General features: G+C 51.5%; 2 protein-coding genes across 3 annotated transcripts in view; one reads left to right on the top strand and one right to left on the bottom strand.

Annotated features, from left to right (window-relative positions):
* Positions 1–20,564, top strand: part of ARSG (arylsulfatase G) — a 96,979-nt gene extending 76,415 nt beyond the window's left edge. For both annotated transcript variants that reach the window (XM_044247567.1, XM_044247568.1), the window contains exons 9-12: positions 5,504–5,612; positions 12,295–12,415; positions 16,734–16,824; positions 19,615–20,564. In XM_044247567.1, coding sequence (XP_044103502.1) covers positions 5,504–5,612; positions 12,295–12,415; positions 16,734–16,824; positions 19,615–19,985 — 692 coding nt within the window. In that variant the 3' untranslated portion in view covers positions 19,986–20,564. The remainder of the gene's footprint in view (positions 1–5,503; positions 5,613–12,294; positions 12,416–16,733; positions 16,825–19,614) is intronic.
* Positions 20,565–22,601, bottom strand: part of WIPI1 (WD repeat domain, phosphoinositide interacting 1) — a 32,664-nt gene continuing 30,627 nt past the window's right edge. The window contains exon 13 of the mRNA XM_044247571.1: positions 20,565–21,094. Within this exon, the coding sequence (XP_044103506.1) occupies positions 21,047–21,094 (48 nt within the window). The 3' untranslated portion in view covers positions 20,565–21,046. The remainder of the gene's footprint in view (positions 21,095–22,601) is intronic.

Below are 22,601 nucleotides of genomic sequence, written 5' to 3'. Positions count from 1 at the left end.
CCTGGAGCAATGTCTTTGCCCTGTGCAGGAGTAAAGATGCTCCTCTGGGCTTGGCCTGCGCCCTGCAGGGGTGAGGAGAAACTGGACCAGGGAACTGGGGACAGAGCAGAGTGCCTCTGCTTTCTTCCAAATCAAGAGGTCCTGAGGGGCATGCCCACGACGGACACAGAGCCCCTTGGCCCCAGCGCAGCCCTGGCTTCCAGCAGCCGGCCCTCCCTTCCCCACTCCAGACCTATTTCCTACCCGGGACAGAAGCAGCACCTTGTTTGTCCCCTAAGTGACTGCTCCTCTGTCTGGAAAATCTTTTCTTGTTTTATTTGAAGAGCAGAACTGTTCCTTCCTCCCCCTTGGTGATGAGGAAACATTCTGTTGAATTTGGCATCCTCAGCTTCTAGGAGACCTTGGTTGTTTGTAATTTGATGCTATCAGGTTGTTGCGTAAGCTTTCCCACTGGGAAGCAGGCTCCGCATCCTGGGCCTTCTGTTCCGCTTGGGGGCAGGGGGTGGGGTGGAGAAAGGTCAGAGGTGGGGCTGGGTGAGGGAGAGAGGGACATGGGATGCTGGCTGTTGGCCCTGGTTGGGGCGGGGGTGTGCAGAGCCCGCTGGTGGAGATCCTGTGGAAGTCAAATTGTGTCTCCTTCTGGGACATTGGCCACCCGGCTTGGAATGTCCCCATCACCGCGTTCAAGGCCACCCCAGGCCAGCCAGAGTCCTCCATCCAAACAGAGGCCGGTCTGCCCTGTGTTTCTAGAAAACTAGTATGCTACGGGTATCCTTGGCAAGGACACATACTTATATTTAGAAACAAAGCCTCCTTCTTTAGAAGGTTATAGAATGCCCACTGCTCAGGACAGGCACGTCCTTCTACCTGACTCACAAATACAAATACCAGGCAGGTAATATACACGAACGCACGTTTGTTTTCCTAAGTTGTGGGCAGTGTTTGGGATTCGGTAAACTGGAGAGCGGGCCCTGTCTATTGGCATTCAGAATCAGTTCAAAAAATACTGTCCGTGCCAAACCCGACTGTCAGAGGGCTGAATGCAGCGTGTGAGCTGCCAGCTTGCAACTTCTGCTGTTTTTCTCCCTGTAGGTAGTTTTGTTTGTTTGTTTTTATTTTTTTGAGCTTTTTTGGATGGCGCTTCTCAGGCGCTTCCGGCAGGCACTATGCCAAAGGACCTTGCACAGAACTCTATGTACATTATCTTTTTTTTTTTTAAGATTTTATTTATTAATTTGAGAGTGCTCCTGAGCAGGGGGGAGGGGCAGAGGGAGGGGGAGAAGCAGGCTTCCTGCAGGGAGCCCGATGCTCAACCAACTGAGCCACCCAGGGCCCCTATATGCACTATCTTATGTAATCCAGCACCCCATGAGATAAGCACATTCATTTTTCCCCTTCACAGCTGAGGAGATGGAGTCTGAGGGAGGTTAAGAATTCTGTCCAAGTCCACACGTTGAGAAGGGAAGGGCAGCCAGACCTGGCTGATTCCAAAGGCATCCTCCTACTTCCCTCACAAAGATTTCTCGAACTCTGGTCCTCGGACCACTGGCATCCGAATCACCCAGGATCAGAGCCCCCACCCTAGCCTTAACTGAGTTAGAATCTCTGGGGGGCTCTTCCGGGGCTTCTCTTATAGGGAGAATTTTTCGAACCTACTTCTTCACCAGGCTGCCTGTGTGACTCACTGAGGCATGGGGGGGGGTGTCCTTCCGGGGAAAGATGTCTCTACTCCCCAGCATGGGGGGGTGGGGAGTCCTCCTTGGCCTTCCCCGTCCTCAGCGCATCATGGAATGCCACTTCACTTCCGCAGCCAGGGAAGAACAAGAAAGCAAATTCATGAATCATGGATCTGTTTATGTTTTGGTTGCTGAGGCTAAATATTTATTGCTTTAAGTAAGAGGTTCTGCCTTAATTAGAGTCATAACTAACCACAAGGGCACTAGAATGTGTTCTCACGACCATAAGACATGCATTTCTCCCTAGACAGCCAAATGTCACGAACACTTGTAATGTGCCGGTGCCACTGGTCAAAGTCTTAAATAGGTTTATCTGAACTGACGGGTAGCTTCTGAAATCAAAAAGTGTGCAGAAGTTTAATTTGAAATCAGAAAGTGCCTAGAAGTTCAATTTATGGACTTAACCATTATTCTTACTTCTTGTAACTAACAGGCTTACAGCCTAAAGGTATAAAGGTGTGGGCAGTATAAAACTTACCCTTGGGGCACCTGACTGTCTCCGTTAGTTAAATGTACGCCTTGTGCTCAGATCATAATCTCAGGGCCCTGGGATCGAGCCCTGTATCTGGCTTCCTGCTCAGCAGGGAGTCTGCTTCTCCCTTTCCCCCTGTTCATTCTCTCTCTCTCTCACTCACTCTTTCACAAATAAATAAATAAAATCTTTAAAAAAACCCCAAAACTTATGCTTAAAATGCATTTAAGCCACGTCTAATTTTGAAATGCACTGTGTCACTTCCTGATTTTGCCCCTTGCCCTCCTTGCCCTTGTCCTAGCTGGGCACCCTCCTCATTAAGTCACCAGGAGAGCTTTAGCAGACATTAATGTCCAGGTACCATCCCAGGCAAATTAAGTCATAATTTCTGGGAAAGGACACTTGGCCTGGGTCTTTTTTAGAAGCTCCCTTAGGGATTCTAATAGGTATTCAGGGATGGGTGGGAGTCACTGTCCTAGAATAATGGGTCAGGGGCTGGCTGTGTCATTAGACCTGGATTCAAATCCTGAGTCTGCCGTTTGCTAGCTGTGTGACCTTTGGCCTATGACTTAGCCTCTCTGAGCTTCAGTTTTTTCATCTGACGAATGCCTCGCTTGCAAGGTTGTCATTAGGATTAAATGAGATAATGCAGTGAAGCACTTAGCATTACACTTATAGGTACTATAACTAAGTGCTTAGGAAGGGCTTAATAAATACTGTTACTGTAATTATTACATTTAACTCAGAACGAGTTCCCATTAGGGGGAGCAGGTATCACTGCAGAGTACTGGGGAGCCAGGGACAGCTATCCTGGGACTCCGCTTTATCTGGAGCAGATAAACCGAAGCAAACACTGTTAGATGTTTCTAATAATCAGACGCCATGACTCTGGGGACCCACCAAAGATGCTAGTGGAATCTTTAAAGTTTGTCCACCTAGCAGTGCCAATGAGATACTCGAATGTAGAGCAACCAATTCCACGTTGAGGGGGATTTAAGAAAAAAAAATGGTCTAAATTGAAGTGTAATTCACATACCGTGTTCTGTTAGTCTCAGGTGTACAATGCCATGATTCAACAAGGGGGATCTTTTTTATAATTGGTCACTCATCCTCTGGACTCCTTTAAGATAAAATTCTGCTATAGGAAGAAGTCTGTGGGCCTGGTTAGAATGTGTGTGTCTTTCTCTTAAAGCTGGAAGCCACAGTGCAAAGGGCCACTGGCTGGCCAGTCCCAGCAAAACAGAGGGGACCGCTCCTCAAGTGGTCATACACAGCCATCCTCTTTCTCTTAACTCTGGAATCTTTCCATGTGGACTGTCCACTCTGTTGACCCACAGATTTTTTATAGCTGGCTGGGCTCCTCCTAATCCCTCCAGCTTTCAGCCTGCTGCTGAAATAAGACAAACGTATTGAATAATTTTTTTTTTCCCCCCACTGAAAACCAAATTAGGAAAATGAGTTGCTTGAGAAAAGAGCAACACAAAGGTCATGGTGCACAGCAGAACCCTGGTGGTGAAGGTCAGTTAGCAAAAGCATTAAGGAGGTGCTAGTGCATCCTTCTGGAAACTTGCTGGAGGCAGAGACCCAGCCCTGGTGCCCGAGCCCATGGCTGTGCCCGCCCTGAGCTCCTGCCTTCCGCATGACTGTCCTCGGAACCCTTGCATGAAGGAAGAAGCATGGCTTGCCTCTTCCAACTGGGGGCTCAACTTGTCCTTTGTATCTGTCCTCAGAGATGAAGCGAGTCTATTTGAATTTTGTGGAGCGTGGATATGCAAATACACAGGCTCCCTATTTTCAATGATCTGTCCCCCGACGCAAGCTTCCATACAGATGTCCTTCCCCGGGCTGTGGGTGGAATTATCCGCAGGGCCCTAGCACGTGCGATCAGGGATGCTTCCTCTCTGCTCTTTGGCCTTGAGCTGCAGCACGAGTTATGCATTCCAGAGCCACGTGGGAGTGCAGTTCAGGCTCGCTGCAGCTCTGGATTCCCTGTTCCATGTGCGTGAAAAGTGGAGAGTGGGCTCTGTATGTCTTTATGGGAGGGGCGGCTCTCGACCGAGGGCCGCGCGCTTCGCATTCAGCCTGCTGCTTGGTTTCGAGAGTCCCACACCCCTGAGCATAAACAGCCCTGTAGACGTGAGTTGTTTTATGTTTTGTTTCTTTCTTCAACACTTGGGGGACTCCAAAGCTGGTTATGAGAAAATGCCAAGAATGCCGAGCATTTCCGGTAGGGTGTGCTAGGCCAGGGACTTCCAAGGTTCCGTGTGCAGCGGAGTGAGTGCAGAAGGACAGATGCCTCGGTCTTGTGGCCCCTCCCGCCCATCATCACCGCGTTCCTCTCCGCGCTGCCCAAAATGGGGAAGTTGCATGACCGCGCTCTGCGTGAGCTACATACGGCGTTTGCCTTGGAAGGACTTTCCACACGCTAACTTTGTGGAATCCTTGGCTCAACTAGGATGAGGGTGGAGTGTGTGTGGGAGTGGTGGGGATGGTCATGGTTAATTCAGTGCTACATGAATTCAGGATGTTTCCATAAAACATGACCTCATCTCTTCCAGCCCGCGGGTCATCCTCATAGCCGTGGTCACTTTTGACTTCGTGGTTACGAAAATAATTCCTTTAGTTACCAAAGTGGAAATTCATAGATCGCACATAGATTGTTCTTACCCCACCCAGCACCCACTCCCCCAAGAGGCAAGAGGTCGGAGCTATTACTAATGCTGTCTCCATAACATGAGAACGACTCATTAACTCAAAGAAAAACAAAGTGAAGTGAAGTAAACCAAAATACAACAATAAAATCCAGGCCAAATCAGTTGTTGGGCGTCGAGCAGATGAGATAGCTGAGGGAGTGTCAGCCTTCCTTTCTTTTCAAGTAATTGTCTTTCTTTTAAAAAATCCTAAACAGTCACATGATGATCAGTGGGGAGAAATGTCATTTTTATTCAACCTGTTTGTTAAATATGTACCGTGTCCTTGGGAGTATGAGACTGGTGGAGTCTCATGATGGGGAGATGCACCGTCAGCAAGTCGATGAACTAACCAGACAACTTCAAGTATTAGAATTGACCTGAAGAAAATAAAGGGGTGGGGTTCAATAGAGAGTGACAGAAGCGACCGTGTACCTATGTTGAGTCCAGGACAGCAAAAGCACGGAATGGAGATGCGAGCTAGAGGAGTAAAAAGAGCTGGTTAGAAAGAAGGCCTTGGTTTGCGGGAGTGATCCGACACTCTCAGGGGACCTTTAGGAAAGGACCGTGGTCCTAGAGAACCAACTGTCTGTGTCCCCTCACAGGGGGAAGTCCGGCCAAGCAGACCACCTGGGAAGGAGGACACCGGGTCCCCGCTCTGGCTTACTGGCCCGGCACAGTCCCCGCCAATGTTACCAGCACCGCCTTGTTAAGGTAAGAGAGCCGAACTCTCTTGAGATGTTGGGATGCGGCAAGAAAATCACAGACCGACGTTAGCAGAGAGGCCGCCTCGGCCACGTGCCTTGGCCAGATGCTCCCAGGTACCCCCAGAGCTCCGAGGGCAGCTCCGATCTCCCTGGAGGCAGTCCCAGGTGCTGGGGAGAGCAGCAGTGGCTCTTTTCGAGCCGTCCTCTGGAGGTCACGGTGGAGTGAAGAGGGGACTGGGTGGGTTTCGTGGCTGTGACGCCGAGCCAGGGTGGTGGCGTCTGCTGTCGCAGCAGCTTCTGCCCTTCGGGTCTGGGCTCAGCGGAAGGGAGGGAGTAGACCGTTGAAGCCATTCTGTTCTCGGGGGGTAGGGCAGGTGGCCTCAGGGGGCCCGTGTGAAGCCAGCACATCACTAGCCATGGCGGGGGCTCTGTGTCCACCTACCCTGGAAGGGAGGGAGAAGGAGGTGAGGCCATTCCTCCCTCCGGGAGTGAAGCTTCTCCAGTGAGGTGAGTTCACGGGCTGCTCCGTCTAGCAGGAGGACGACCGTGAACCGTGAACGTGCCCGTCTCCCACCCTCACACTTCCCTCCTGATGAAGGCAGACCCCGGAGGCCAGGTCTCTGGCGCGGCCCGCAGCTGTGCTGTGCCATCCCGAGAGCCGTGGCCCGCAGCTCTCTGTAACCGACACTTACGATGGGAACTTGTCACTCCTCCGGATGGGGACTTCCTCTCTGTGGTTCTGCTCTGTGTTCGCTGACAAGGGGGCCTGGGTGCTGTTCATGTGCTCAGAGCTTTGCGTCTGGTTAGAGACAGATGTGCGAGGCTCTTCCCTCAGCCGAATGTGTTGTGGCCTGAAGAACACGGCCTCACAGAGGAAAACAAGCTTCCTGGGCTCCTTGCAGCCTCCCTGGAGCTGGTGGGGTGCGAGGAGAAAGACTGAACCTAGGGAAAGCAAGGGGTGGCGGGGAGGGGGTAGGCGCCATCCCTGGCAGCCTGGGGGCCCCCAGGACTCCAGGTGAGCCCTGTACAGTATAATCAGGAGGGGGCAGCTTGCTGTTGGGGGCGAGGGGGGAGCAGGTGTGACAACAGCAGCGCGGGCTGTAGTCTGTGATGTCAGGCCGGCCGGGACGAGGGCCAGAAGGGCTGCTTTTTATGGGGCTGACTTGGTGCGGTCGGGCCAAGCGTTCACAGGCTGGGCTGCACATGCTCGAGTCACCGGGCAGTCTCTCAAGTCCCACCGCTGAAAACCAGGCACGTGCTTCCCATCTGAGAAGGGTGTTTGCTCCTGGGGTCAGCCACAGCACCGTGAAAGCATCGTACCCTCGCATTAATGATTCAAGGCCTCAGAAGGGACAACTGACTTTTGGAATAGTTTGGTTGACTGAAAAAAGCGAGTCTTGGCACAAGATAACATTTGTCTGGGGACTCTGGAGTTTTAAGCAGGACAAGACTGATAAGGCCCCATCAGCTCCCCACAGGATTTTGGGGTGGTGGTGGTTAAAGTTGGCCTAGTTGTAGCCAGAGAGTTTGTCCCCATAGCATTCGCCTCCTTGCTGTCTCCCCGCCTGAATCCGCCCGTGAAAGCCGACTTGGGTGGAGTGTCCTTCCTGCCAGGACTGGCCCCCGGGGCTCTCTTCCATGACTCCTTCAGGGTCCGCTCTGAGGAGAAGAGCCTTATGATCCGTCTTCAAGAAACTGATGAGAATACTTCATGTCCTTGGGCGCCTGGCCAGACACCTGCTCCCAGAGCGCTTAGCACCTGGGCTAGTACCAGATTCCTCGAGGGGATACAGAGCTTCTTCCACAACAGAGAGAACTCCCCAGAGCCATTCAGAGCTAAGGCCAGAGTTCCTTCATGCCTCGGTTCTGGTGGCCTGGAGCTGTGATGGGGAGAGACAGGTTGATCTGAACACTCATGAATACAGACAGTAAAACGTGTATTGGGGGAGGGGGCGCGGGAAGAGGGGTCCACACTTACTCCTTTGGTTCCCATTCAGAGACACTGTGAATGTTCCATTGCACACCCATGTGACGTAACGAGGTCAGAGAAAGGTCTCACACATGTCCTGAACCCCAAAGCCCAGTGACACAATTACAGAGTGAGGGGAATTCCTTTACTCAACATATATTTATGGTTGGGTCCAGCTGTGGGCCAAGCATTGCTCTAGGGACCGGGGATGAAGCAGTGAGCGAATCAGACAGAAAGTTCCTGATGGTTCGGAGTTAACCTGCTTTCGGGAGGTCAGGGCTTCGGCAGCATACATAAAAAGGGCCTGGTGGTTTGAACCTCAGACTCTAAGGCGGGACAGCTCAAGCCTGGCACTGTTGACATTTTGAGCAGGATCTTTCTCTGCTGGGGTGGGGGTGGGGAGGGGACTGTCTTTTGCACTGTAGGAGGTTGAGCCGTGTCCCTGGCCTTTACCTGTTGGATGCCAGTGGCCCCTCCATCCCCAGCTGTGACCATCAAAACGCCTCCAGGCAGCACAAGATATGCCGGGGAGGACAGACTGGGGCCGGCTGAGCGCCAGATACAAAGAGGCGAAGCTTAGGCTCTGCATCTCTGAGCCAGAAGCGTGCTGTCTCTGTTCAGAACAGAGCATCCGAGATTCCTGCACCGAGTATAAGGTGACCAAATCTCCTTTGGAAAAACAGCTAAAGGTGCCATTTAGGCAGGAGAGCAGGTAGCCCCTCTTGGGTTACCTGCAATGCCGTCAGTAGTGTGGAAGGGTGATTGACCTGCTGCTGCCCTGTCCCGAGGCCTGGTCCGGGAGGCCGGAAGTCAAAGCCCTGAGAAGACCGCGTTCACATCAGCGTGCTGTGGTTTAGATGTCACCACGAGGGCAAGGTCTAGCCACACACTTCCTTTCAGAGTACCCCCCACTTCCCGTGGGCAATGGGTGGTGGAGCTTGCGGGGGGAGGGGGGGTCCTCGCACCCACCCCCGACCCCAAGCCGTGCTTTGCTAGGGAACGATGTGCGTGCTTTGTGGTGGGGGCTCCTGACACTCGGGGACGCCTGTGTTGCCTGGAAGCAATGCTGTGGGGTTCTGCCCGCCTCTAAGGGGGACCTGAGGCAGGGGCCTGGGGGAAACTGCAGTTTCTATACTGTTCGCAGAGGGGCTCAGGCTAAGAAGGGGTGCATTCCTACTATTCCCAGGGCTCAGCAGAAGGATTTACAACAGGAAGAAACTTAGAACGAAATGCTAAAAAGGAGCTGCTCCCGTGTCCTAGGGACAGTTCCCACTCTCCTGCGACCTGGAGGAAGTTCTGCTGTCCCCTCCTTCTGTGTTCAAGTACCTTCCCTTGGCAACCACCTTGCCCTTCCCACTTCCCATCTTCAGATCACACCGCCTTTCGCCAGATACAATGTCCCAGCTTCTAGGAAACGCTTCCCTTCCCAGCCCTTCTGCCATGGATGTGCTCCCACAAGGACCGCCCAGCATGGTCTGTCCCCAGTTCCCATTGACACACGTCCTCTGGGGCTGCTGGGCTGCCCCCCGAGCTCCTGGCAGCGCGTGTGCTCAGCCAGCCGGACCCCACGGCACCTTCCCCGTCGCAGGGTCTCCGCACCCAGGCTCCTGTGGCAACACCGTGGAGAGGAGCACAAGGACACACACTCCCTCTGAACAGCTTTCTGTGCGCGGCCTGGCTGCAGCCGTATTAAGGAAAGAAGCTATTTTTCTATGGGCAGCAGAAGCCCTGCCTGCTCTGATGGCAGCATGTTGGGTCACTGTGCAGAGAAACCGCAGGCCCAGGGAAGCAGGGTTTCCTACCTCCAGAAGCCAGGACCGACTTGTCCCTGAGGCTAGGGTGGGGGCAGGGGGCCCAGGGCCAGGCCCATGAGATTTATAGGGATGCAAGAGATTTTCAGTTTCTTCTAAAATCAGGAGGAGAAGAAAGAACTTGTAGGTTGAAGAAAATGATTTAGTGTGCATTATTTCTCTATGCATCTTTCTGTCAACCCAGTTGTGAAATGGAATTTTTAATATTTTGTATGGAAGACAGGACCCACAAAGAGCCCATAAAAGGCAGAATGTGGCCTTGCCCAAAGCTTCCATCCCAAGTATCATCAGCCACAGAAACTTGAAAATGTATGTTCTGGAGGTTTTTTGGTTTTTGTTTTTTTCTGTTTTTGGTGGTGTTGTCTCTTTCTTGAAGGTTTTAAAGACTCTCAGGACCAGTTTCTTGGATGAGGTTTAAGCTTGGGAGCAGCTAGGCTCCCTTTGGTGGTCTCCGTAGAACCAGCATTTTCTCCAAGCTCACACCTTGGCTGGGGACTGGGATGGCACTGGGACCACGTGTGCCCAAGAGCCCCCTCTTCCAGGGCTAACCTCAGGGGCTTGGCTTCCTCCAGGACAGAAGGAAAGACTGGGTGACATCCGGGGCTTGGCAATCAGTGCCACATTGGCAAGTCATCAGAGATGTTGATGATTTTCTTGTGGGCCAAGGTTTTCTTTGTGCTCTGGGTAGACAGGGTATCTCTGAGGACCCTGACCAATTCTGAGATGCTAGGTCCCAATAGCATTAGACTTCATGCTTTGATCCATTAGAAGCTGTGAAGCCTCCTGATACCGGGGAGAAAACGTTAAGGCAAATAAAGAAAGTATGCTCTACATTCCAAAAGAGCACAGATCCTGTTTTCCTTGCACATGGATGTGACCCGTCTGTGACGCCAGACTCTCTTAGGGGTGCCATTTAGAGAAAGCTCGAACCAACAGCCCCTGGCCACCGTGGCCTTCTCGGACTGCACTGCAGGGCTGTGCACTGCCCAATTTGTCCCAGGATCCTTGGACTCTGGACAGGCTTCTGGACTGTGCTGGACCCCGTTAGTGCTTACTCAGTACTCCTTGACTTGGCTTATGTGGGATGCTAGCTCCTGGACCGAGTATCTCCAGAGACAAGCCACCAGCTGTGTGGACCATGAAAGCTGAAGGCAAACCAGAAACATTCTGTGCCATTGTCCAGGGAGAGATTCTGCCCTAGGGGTATGGGGAGAACTGAAGTATGCCTGAAGCTCGGGGCTGTGCCCAGCCTCAGGCAAAGCAGGGCCTCTCTGTGGCTGGGGTGGAGGGGGCTTACCTTGGCTCTGCCTCCGTGACTGCCTCGCAGCCCACTGACTCATTTGGCCTGGCCCTTGGATAGAAACAGCCTTGTTGAAAGGACAGTGCATTCGTTTACACCAGAGAGTTTTTTTCCTGACAAAGCACAGAAAGCTGGCAGGAGATGGGCCCTAGAACAGAGTAAAATTTATGTACCACATGACTTAAAAAAATCACATTAACAAAATCCACCAAAATGGTAACAGTGGCTAGCTTTGGGTAATGCACTATGTGTGCATTGTTCTCTCTTTTATATTTCTACGTGTTCTATGTATTTTTTCTCCTACCGTAAACATTTTCTGTTTTATAATGGGGAAAAAGTAACTGAAATAAAGGGGTGGACTGTTTCATGTACCACGGCATTTTATTTATTTATTTTTTTAAAGATTTTTATTTATTTATTGGACAGAGAGATCACAAGTAGGCAGAGGCAGGCAGAGAGAGATGAGGAAGCAGGCTCCCCGCTGAGCAGAGAGCCCGATGTGGGGCTCGATCCCAGCACCCTGGGATCATGACCTGAGCTGAAGGCATAGGCTTAACCCACTGAGCCACCCAGGCGCCCCTACCACGGCATTTTAAACAAAGACTGAATATTTGTGACACAGAGACCCAGGGAAGTAATAACGAAGTGTACCTTCTCTAGCAGGTCCCTGTCACACACTGTCCCCTCTCAGCTAGTGCCTGTGGCTTAGCTGGTAACAGGTAGAACCCCTTTGTTCTTAGGTCCATAGGAATGCTCTTGTGAACAGTTTTAATTTTTATTTTATTTTTTTTAAATATCCTTTTTAAAGAAAAAAAAGAGATTTTATTTATCTGACAGAGAGAAACAGCAAGAGAGGGGACACAAGCAGGGGGAGTGGTAGAGGGAGAAGCAGGCTTCCTGCCAAGCATGGAGCTCAGTGCGGGGCTTGATCCCAGGACCCCAGCAATCATGACCTGAGCCGAAGGCAGACACTTAACGACTGAGCCACCCAGGCGCCCCATTTTGATTTTTTTTAACAGATTTTATTTATTTAGTTGAGAAAGAGAGAGCACAAGAGAGAAGAGGGGCAAAGGGAGAGGGAGAAGGTGACTCCCCCCTGAGCAGGGAGCCCAACCAAGGGCCTTGATCCCAGGACCCTGGGATCATGACCCTAAGGTGAAGGCAGAGACATAACTGACTGAGCACCCAGGTGTCCCTCTTGTGAATAATTATAACACAAGCACCCTGTGAGCCCGTTCAGAGGTCTTCTACATGCCTTCTCTGTGTGTCTCATCCACACAAAACCCCATGAGGTGGGCACTATTATCATCATGCCCATTTTAAAGAATAGAAAATTGAGGCATTGAGAAGCCAGATAGATGCAACCTTGGGATTTGAGGCCAGGTAACTCTCAGCCGCAGGGCTTGAGTATGAAACCGCTGTGCCATTCTTCCTCTTCAGGGAGCAGAAATCCAGGTGGAACCTGAAGAAAGAAGAGGCAGGCAGGGGGTGGGGAGCCGGGCTGTGAGGGAGAATGTCAGTGCTCAGTCTGGGCTGGCTTGGGTGGGCCTTGACCACAGGGAGAGAGTCTGGAAATAGTGGGGGCGATGCTGTCTTGTTCTTCTTGCAGTGTGCTGGACATTTTCCCCACTGTGATAGCTCTGGCCGGGGCCAGCCTGCCCAAGGACCGGCACTTTGATGGTTTGGATGCCTCTGAGGTGCTCTTCGGCTGGTTGCAGACTGGGCACAGGGTAAGTGGAGGAGGTGTGTGCTCTGCTCAGGCTTTTCAGGGGATCGGCCTACTGCCTCTCATCCAGGGCCACCTTTGTGCAAAGAGAACCATCTGGGGACGATACATGCAGGTGGCTGCTCCAGACCTAGTTTGAGAAGGCCTCGTAGATGATGTCTTTGAGACAAACCTCTCTTTCCACTCCCCTCCCCCTCTTCCCCTGCAGTCAATCCAGTTTGCCAATCCAGACTTATATTTAAATTTGGCTTAGAGCTGGTATACAGGGGAGCTGATTCCCGATAACAGGATTTTTTCACAATTACCGAGTTTTCTGACATCGTAAGCACCTGGCACTTTTTTTGTGGGAGGAGATGGCTGAGTAGTGAGAGTGACTTGTGTATCTGGCCCCCCTCCCCCAAAATGGAACTTTCTGGAAGGCAAGGATCTCACCAAGAATTCTCAATGCACCTCACAGTGCCTGGCCCCTAGCCAGCACGGGGTCAATGTGGATCTAATGAGTAAATGAATGCAGACACCTGAACGAAACAGCTCTTGGAAGGCAGGGCCAACGAACGCTTTATGCCCCCGCCTTTCCCCCTGGCTCCCGGAGGGCCCGGCCTGTGACTGTAGCCCCTGCACCCCAGGGTCCCCTCCTCATGTGTGCTGAGGCTTTCAGGGGCAGCGACAGGAAGTATTGGGCCCGATGGCCTTTCCATGTCATTTCCGTGTGTTTTCCTTTCACCCAAAGGAAGAGGAAGTGGGCGGAGGGAACCCCAAACCCCTTTGTAGGACCCGGCAAGCACATGGCTTCTCAGTTCAGGACCGACACATCAAAGGGTCTATTTGTGTCTTTACCGAGGATCACATGGGAGTGACTCAAATGCTGCTCAGATGTGCAGTGACCGTCACCAAAGCCGCCCCCATACCTCAGCCATCCCCGGGCAGGCCAGCGCTCTGGCCCCAAGAGGGGCCCCCTGTGCTTCAGTGAGCATTCATGCAGTTTCTGGGGTTTGTCAGTCATGCCCTCTGAAGAAGTATGGCTTCTTCTGCAATAAGGAACCTTCTAGAGCTGCTGACCCCTTCAGGCTGAGTCCTGCTGAGACGCAGCAAAGCAGCAGGAAGATGGTTTCCGCCTTCAGACTGGAGGTTTGCAGTATGTGACCCTGGGGGTTTATGGAAGACGTCAGTGGAGAGGTGCTCCTGAGTGTTTATTATGGCGGCTACTAACAGAATGATTGGGGTCACCAGGAAGTGCTTCAAGGACTCTGGGCTCCTTGACGTGCTTGGTCTGCCTGTGGAAGCCAGCTCCTTCGCACTCACTTCCGTTCTCAGACTCGAGAGCGCTCACTCTCCCTCCACTTGTGCAGAGTCACCTAGGCCCAGGCTCGGGGCCTCTCTGTTGCTGGGCTGGTGCCTGGGGTGGGTGGGGATTGGGGGGGGCACAGGAACCAGGTGGGAAGATGAGACCCACGCCGCAGCACTGTTGGGGGTTTTCGTGGGGACAGAGGATGTGTGGGGACGCGACTGAGTGGCTCCCTGACCACACCCCGGGGCCCAGGAGGAAACAGCACTCAGGGCTCACCGGAAGCCACTGATGGAATCTTCAAGAGCAAAAGCTCTCAGGTGCTGGTACCTTCGGGCCACACCCAGCCTCCCCAGCACCAGACGCCCGCACTGTGTGTGAAGACGCTGGAGATAAGAATATTTGGAGTTTGAGGGCAGCACAGGTGGTTGTTGGCCCTGGATCGGGTCTTTTCTGGTCACCCGCTGGAAAGACTAGAGTAAATCATCTTGAATTTGCTGAGAGAGTGTCCAGGAGGTGCAGGGAGTGACAGCACAGCTTTACAACCATATGCAGATGTGTACAGACACCTTCAGGACTCCCCGTGGATTTTTTAAGAAGCACACTGTGTGCCCGCACTGTGACGAGTCCTGGGCTTACAAGGGTTCCAGTATGGCGTGGTTTAGAAAACCAATCGTTTCAAAAAGCTCAAAGTAACTCCTAGATGATCATCTCAAAAACAGTATGCAAATACGGCTCGGCAGTGGGGTTCTTCCCTATTTTGCAAATGAAGTAACCGCAAGTTGAAGAGCTCAAGCCGCCTAGAGCCACAGGCCCACTGGCGACCGCCCTGGCCAATGTGGAGGGATTTAAAGGCAAATCATGGGCTGCCGGGTTTTCCCAAAGGGGCCAGGGGCGGTGTTTAAAACCCGTAGCGGCTGCCGCAGCCTGCGCTGTCTTGCACCTGGTCTGCATCTGGGTCCTGCGGGCAACCACAGGGAGGGGCGGGGAGCCGGACTGGGGAGGCTGCCCCGGGTATCCCGCTTTCGTGTTTGCCCCGATGGAAGCACGCGAGGTTGTCACGCGTCCCCAGGGGTCGAGTCCTCCAACAGCTCTAGGTCACCACCAAGTCCACACATTGTCAGCAAAGGGAAGGCTTCTTTAATGGCTCTGCATCTGCCAGTCCAAACCGGTCTGGGGCTGCTGTGGGTCCTGAAAGACGTGGCACCTTCCGGGAGGCCATCCATCCAGGACCTGGGCACTGGGTTGCAAGGCTCAGGAAGTGGCATCACTTCTCTTCGGGAGGCCCCTAGTGGTGGAAGCCGCCCTGCCGGGTGGCTGACCCCTTCTAGAGCAGGGCTTTGCAGCCTCACCTGCACGTGTGTGCATGCGTGTGTGTGTGTGTGTGTGCGTGTGCACGCGTGTACCACAAACCCCCGGACCTCTAGGGCCCGAGGAGATGCTCGCCTGCTTAAAACAAAATGGAACAAAGCGAACAGGTAAGGAAGGCGGGGAAGACGGTGCAGCAGGGTGGCAGAAGATAAAGTTATCTTTGAAATTCCAACCCACTGTCCCTGGAGAGGACCAGTCTTCAGCGGTGATTCATGTGTAAATTTGCCAGCCTTCTTCCTCTGTTGATAGAAACAAGAATGCCCTGGCCAGTCTGCGTGAAGGAAAACAAAACCCATCCCTGTTTTGGAGCGGGAGCCAACCTGAAGTGTTGCTTCCTCTTCCTCTTGGATTTTGGAAGTTGCCTCTGGTAACGCGGCATAAATATTCTGGATGTGGCAGTCCACCCTGACGGAATTTCTGTGACAGTCTCAAATCATGGTCACATTTGAACCAGCGGAGCGCGACTCCCACCTCCTGGATGTCTGAGTACGTCTTAGGTCGTTTTCCCAGTCCCCCACTTCCTGCCTTCTCCAGGAGGAAACCAAACGGCCTCCTGTGGTGACGGGCTTGGCTTCCTGCAGGCCTGGCAGAAGAGTGGGTTTTGAGTTACGACTCCTTTTCCTGTTTGGAAGGAGCCTGCTGTCATCACGCTGGCTGGGGACCTTGCGGGGACTGTCACGAGAGCATAGCACGGAAGCTGCAGGTGTGGGAGGAGCCCCGCCCTCCGCGGCATCCTCTTGGAGCCGGGAAACTTGGGGGGACAGCTGTTTACTGCTCCAACAGATGTTTCTCATTTTTTTTTTTTTAGCCCCATGGAAACTTTGAATCACGTAAGCGCCTTTCCAGTGATATATATGGGTCATGCTTCATCCCAGGGCGGCCTCCCACTTGCTCCCACCAACTGACCAAGGACACCAGTCATTTATTTTCTACCAAATCCTGCCCTTGGCAAAGCCCGAATTAGGTGTGTTTCCACTCCATAGAGTGATTCTTTCATCCATGGCCTGATGAGGGAGGATTTCCTCAGTCCGAATGTTAGGATTGAGTCAAAGGTGAGGACATCCGCGTCAGGCTGTGCTCACTTCTGGAGAAACCATGCCTCTCAAGGATGCCTCCTCTGGCCACCCTTGCTCGAGGGAGAGCCCGAGAGTCAGCTGGATGCTAACGGAGCTGTTCTTCCAAGGAGATCTAAGGAACACCTGTGCCAGAGTCCCTGGGAAGATCTGGGAGACAGGCAGATCCCCAGGCCCTAGCGTGAACTTGAGGGCTGGGGTCCTGGCAGGTGGGTGACTGGAACGTCACATGGAGTCCCCTGCATTTAGGACAGCCCTGCAGCCAGTTTCAAGAGCTGATGCTGTGCCCTCTTGACGTTCTTTGGCATTGAACAAGGTTTCTCTCACTTTGATTTTGCCCTGGACCCTGTGCATTCTGCAGGAATCTGCCGCGAGCGACAGCCCACTCTGATTTAATTAACTGGCCAGACAGCTACTTCAGGGAGGACTCCCAGGGGGGTTGGCTGGTGTGGCCCACAGGCCCGGGTTGGTCAGCATTTGGGGCCATGTTGGGGTGGGGGTGGTGGGCCGGGCACCAGGTCGGAGAAAGGAATGTTTTCCGAGGAATCACCAGCGTGGCTGTCTGGTTAGGAAGTCCTGCTCCTCTTCCTCAGGTACTTTTCCATCCCAACAGTGGGGCGGCTGGAGAGTACGGAGCCCTTCAGACGGTCCGCCTGGGGCGCTACAAGGCCTTCTACATCAGCGGTGAGTCAGGTGTCCCCTGCCCAGATCTTCCCGGAGGTCTCCAGGAGTGGGTGGGGGCTGGCCTCCTACAAGGAGCTCCTGGCGCCCAAGGCACCCCCACCCCCTTCCCCAGCACAGGCCCTCTGCCCCCACAAACAGGAAAACAAGGTCTTTCTGCCATTGGCTGACATTTCCAGCAAGCTCAGAGCCGGTCAGCACGCTTAACACGGTTCCTTTCCCCTGAAGAACGTTTCATTCCATTGTTTGGCTTTAAATGCCAGTTTGGCTGAACATGAAATGGGAGCTTAGGGATATTTTAAAGTGTAATTTACTGGACAATGGACTGTTTCAGAAAATAGACTTGAGAGGTTGAGTTAGCAAACCGACAGACTCTGCATCGTGGTTCATTAGCCGACCGTCTTAAATGTACGTTGTAGAAATGCAATCCTGGGTCAGTTTGATTCTCAGAATCTTCCAGTGGCTTCTTGCTGCCCACTGAGTTCAGGCTCCTTCCAGCCTGGGTCCCCACACTTTTCCAGGGTCAGTTCTCCAAGAGAGTCTCTCTCCAGGGCAGCCTTCGTCCTTGTCCTCTCTCAGTGGCTAGGGCCTCCCGGCAAATTCTAGTACCCCAGTCAGGTCGTAAAACTCCCTCTCATCTTCCTGGCTGGGTACAGTTTGAGGAACCTCTGACCATGATCACGTTCTGCCGTGTATGCCAATCATTTGGGTCCATGTTTTATTTCCCCTACTAGTTTTGAGCTTTGTAAGATATTTCATTTTTGTTGCCTTTAAGTGCTGAGCACAGCACCTCATACCTCGCAGGGACCCTAACATTTTTCTTTCAGTGAATGAAAAACAAAAAAAATAAGCAAAACAAAATCTGGGACCTGGTGCAGATTCCAATTTGATTCAGTTGTTTCATGTTAGAGCATTCCAAAGAATTACAAAGAACAGAAATGATTTTCCCTGAGTGTAAATATGTGATCCCGAAGAAAAACGTGGCATAAAAACAAAACAAGTTCTTTGAGTTCATAACTTGAGGGATATTAAAAATGCCACAAGAATTATTGATTCTCCAAAGCCTAAAATACAAACCAGTCAGATATTTGTTATGCTTTCAGATGGAAAGTTTCTAGATTACAGTCCTTACATTACATTATCTCAGAGGTATGGGTTCTGCAGGCCGAGTTAATTTCAGAAGTCACAGCCCTGCCAGAAAGCCCTTGGCCCCACGGGATTGGAATCCTGAATGTTACTATGAAGTCATCGGACTGTTCAGAAACGATCACAATCGGACAGGAATTATAACACCCAGGGGAGGGAAGTTCTTCTTCTGAAGAGTCACCAAGTCCCGGGATGGTGAGCACGAGGATGGGGAGGATGGAGCCCCAAGCATCTGGGTGTGTGTTGGGGAGGAAGAGTGTGCCATGTTTGATCCCTCCCTTCCCCTTCTCTTTGAAAATTCTCATCCTTATTACTCAAAACTATTTCAGATAAACAACATGTCTTGACATCTACTACATTAGAGAATGATGTGGAGGGAGTTTATCCGCGAATTTTGAGGCTTTCTCCTCTCTGGCTCCCTCCTCCTTCCTGAGAGTTCTACTCGTCCATTTTCTCAGGCAGCCCTGAGCTCTGTCCCAAAGAGCTCAAGTCAAAGGGAAGACAGTTCCCTCCCTGGGCTCCAGCTCCTCCCTGCTACATAGTTTGAGGGGTGTCTCTGTTGGGGGGTGGGTCTCTTAAACGCAGACCCGACCCCCGTGACCTCTGTCTTTCAGTGATCAAGTTCTTTTCAGTTTCTGCCTACCTTGGTAACTTGCTGGTGCCTTCTTTTTTTTTTTTTTTTTTTTCCTAAATATGTTGCCTAGAATTTAGAAGTGTTATCCGTAGGAGGGCTTGTTCCATGATTCTGTGGAGTGGAAGTCTTACATTTTTCTAAGAGGCATTCACCGCTGGCCTTGTTCGACTGACTGCAAACCTCATTCTCTGTCTGCCCTTTCTTGGCAATGAAGAGCCAAATTGGACTCCAGATTCTAGGCAAAGACAGGCACTCTTGGGTTCTGCCAAATGAGCTGAATGTCAACTGTAGGATGAAGACCATTAAGGAGGACAAGTAGGCAAGAGCATGGCTTTCCCTGAGCAACTGAGGAGTTTCTGCCCTATTGTTTGGCTGCCAGGAAGCTCAGAGCCCAAGGAGGCATTCAGGAATTGCCGCATTTCTGATGGCTGTCCTTTGCAGGGATTCCTTTTGTTTATTCAGTTGAATTATATTAACTTCTGCCAGATACATATTTTTTGTATGGAAAAGGCGGAAAAGAAAAAAAAAAAAAAAGAGTCACCTGAATCATTAAGAGCTAAGGATGCAGCCATGACTCCCATTTTTTGTTGCTCCTCTTCTGAGGCTGCCTCCGTAGCCAGATTCGAGTTCATACAAGAATCTCAGCTGCAACCCAAAGTGAAATTACTCGCCTCGCCTTCCTGCCCCGTCCACCTGATGCAGATTTTGGTGTTCAAGAAATCAGTGTTTAGGGGAAGAGATCTTATTTCCTCACAAAGGGTAGAGAGGAGAGATCCCTGACTGACTGTCCTAAGGGCTCTGAAGGCAAGTTCAGGAGAAGTTCCAAGTCATTCTGGACAATGGGAGCATCCCTGGAATGAATCTCCAGGCGATTCCTTGGACAGGCAGAACAGTCGTTTGAATATGTAAGTCCTGGGCTGTTTGGATTCGTGTATGGTCAATCACGATTCTCTTCCTCCCAACACAGGGCCAAAGCTAGTCTGATGGGATACTTGTTGTCACCCTCTCTCTAGGCGGAGCCAGAGCCTGTGATGGGGCCGTGGGGCCCGCACAGCATCACGAGCCGCCTCTGATCTTTAACCTGGAAGACGATGCTGGGGAAGCTGTGCCTCTAGACAGAGACGGTGCCGAATACCAGGGCGTACTGCCTGTGGTCAGGGAGGTCCTCGCCGATGTCCTCCTAGACATTGCTGGTGACAACACCTCCAGAGCAGATTACACTCATGATCCTTCTGTGACCCCCTGCTGCAGTCCCCACCACGTCGCCTGCCGTTGCCAGAGTCCCAGAGCACCCGCCAGACCGATTTCTCCCCAGGCAGAAGGTGTTAGGAAGCGAGGGCAAGTCCCAGCTCCAGCTCCAGATGCTGTAAAACTAAGTCTCTGAATATTGTCCTGAAGGCACTGTGTTGTGCCCCCGGCAGCCCCTCCCGCGTGTGGTGGTCGAGCCAAGAGCATTCGGACTTTGGAGCTAGATCTGGGTCAAGCCCCGGCTGTGATTCTCTGAATCTGAGGATGAAAGAAGGCGATTTAGGAAAATGCTGGCCACGTGCCCTGACACAGCACTTACTGTATTTCAGTTTCCTTTCTCTGCACCCAGTTTGGCTGGTCGCTTTAGCATAGGTTCATCCCAGCTGGATGGAGGACACTGTTTCTCCATCTTTAATATGCATCCCTGTCAGCTGGGAGCTTGCAGAAGTGCAGACTCTGATCTGTGGGTCTGGGGATGGGGCCCAAGAGGCTCCATTTCTGGGTGGCTGCTGGGGGAGACCTGAGTAGCACCGACGCAGACTAGGACCAAGTTAGAGGTTTCCGGGTCTCAGCGCAGAAGAACCCACAGAAATCCACGGCTCCGCTCGCCTCCCTCCTCCCGCTTTTAAAGATCGGAGGACTGTATTCTAAAGATTTTAGGCATCCTTCCTGCTTCCTAAAACCAGGAAGAAATAAAAGTTGAAAACCTCAAAAATGAATTGCCATGATTTTATTATTAGTGTCCTAAATGGGACTCAAAAGGTAATAAATGATTTATTGCAATCACTGCAAAAATACTTTGCCTGGCAGAAAACAGTCTCTCTATATGTACGTAATATACAAGAAATACAATTCAAAGAGATTTTCCTATAAGTACATTTTTACATGGCATACATTTAAAAGAATGCCCTTTATCATAGAAGTTCCGGTTATAGACCAATATGGTTGGTTAGCATTGACACTATGGCTGTAACATAATATTTCGGATAGCAAGATGTGTCTATAGTGTCTCTCGTATCCACTGGCAACCAGGGCAGAGGAGAGCTCGGAGAGCCGTGAACCATGTCCTGTGGCTTAAGCAGGCAGCCCCTGCCCCCCTTTCTGCACACACAACTGTACTCCATTCTTCCACCTTCCTTGTTTTCTCCAAAACCACCTGACAGGGGGGGTGTCCTGATTTCTGAGGTGCGCTTCTCATCAAGACTGCTTCGTTTTGCCCTTCTGACTTCCACGGCACAAGATTATCTACCAAAATCAAAACAGAATGGCCTTACTCTTTCCAGGAAGAGGCGGTTAGGCAGGCTGCATTATTAACAGATCTGAGCCCACGCGGGGTCAGCAGGGGGAGGCTGGGCACTGTGGAGATTTTCCGCATGTCCACGGACTGGCCGTCACTTGCGGCCACAGAAAATCCACCCATGTTAGGTGTAGACGAGTATGGCAGTTTCCAAAAAATACTGTGTATAAAATGTGTGTGTATTTATAGGTATATGCATTTTTTTAAAGGCTCATCTTGTAAACACAGACTGCTAAATCACTACTAAAAAGTCGGTAAATACCCTTGGTCCCAACTCCCTTACTCCTGCTCAGGAGAGTAAGACTAGTTGGAGAGAATACACAGACTTGTAAAGGCTGATGTGTTCTTACAACAAAAACAGCTTCCCAAATGTGGCACCTTTCTACAGTACCTGAAATGATCAGTTCTCTTTTCTCATTGTTTATGGAGCAGAGTAAATCTCAAGGAGATAAGAGTGATCAGATCCAGGGACATGTGAGTATATTTAAAAAACAAACAAACAAACAAACTGAAAACAAGGAAAGACCCACTTGCAATGACCTGTGTTCTGAAGGCAAAGGCCCAGGGAGCCCCTCATAAGATTAGCGGGGCAAGCCCATGAGCTGAGCTGAAAGAGGTGGTTTGAACAAAGCTGAGACTCCAAGATCTTTCACGATCCCAGAAGTTTTTAAGAGATGTGGGTAGAGGTGTGAATTCTGGCCAAGTATGTGTAACAGGCACACTGATGAGAATGAAGGAAGGGGTTGTCCACATCTCCTCTCCTGTTGGGCATCGTTGCCAATAAGGGCACGAGATGGTCCATGTCGAGAGGAGGTCCCTGTGGCCCTAACACCTCTGACCCCTGTGTAGTGAGATGGACAAGGCTGTCTGCCGCCACACTGGGAGTCCATAGCAGCTTGGTCCTGTCCTCCCTGTCTGTCTGGAGGCTGGAGGGCAGGGCTGGGGTCTTGATGGCCTCCATGACCCCAACCACCGGCTGTAGGGTCTAACCAGGATCTCACTCAGCGAGCCACACTCTCACTGGCAGGAAGCCTTGTGTCTAAGTAAAAATCCCAGAAGCAAGTTAAACCAACTTTATGCGTTTGGTTCTTAAGAGGGAGATGGAACAAGCAGCTCATATCCAGCTTCCTGGCAGTGTTTAGGTGAACAGGCCTCTCGACAAGTTCTACCACTAGATTTTAAGCATCTCCATTTTTTTTTTTTTTAAACTTCAAACACAGGATAGACACAGTGTACCTATTATTTTATGCAGGATTTTTTTGGCAGGGGACCGCCTCCTGAAAGCCAGTATCTGAAGTACGCCGATTGTGTAAGTACGAGAGGTTGTAGAGCTTACTTTGAAGACAGTTAAGGACCTAATTAATAATCTAATAGTCTCTTGTAGCAGTCACAGACTTTCACCAAAACTACTGAAATGGAACCTAGTGGGTGAAGCCTCTAAACCCGGATGTAGTG

Source organism: Neovison vison, chromosome 5 (genome assembly GCF_020171115.1).
Source record: "Neovison vison isolate M4711 chromosome 5, ASM_NN_V1, whole genome shotgun sequence".
NCBI lineage: Eukaryota > Metazoa > Chordata > Mammalia > Carnivora > Mustelidae > Neogale > Neogale vison.
The sequence above is the reverse complement of the archived record's forward strand: the minus strand, read 5'-3'. Positions and strand labels throughout refer to the sequence as shown.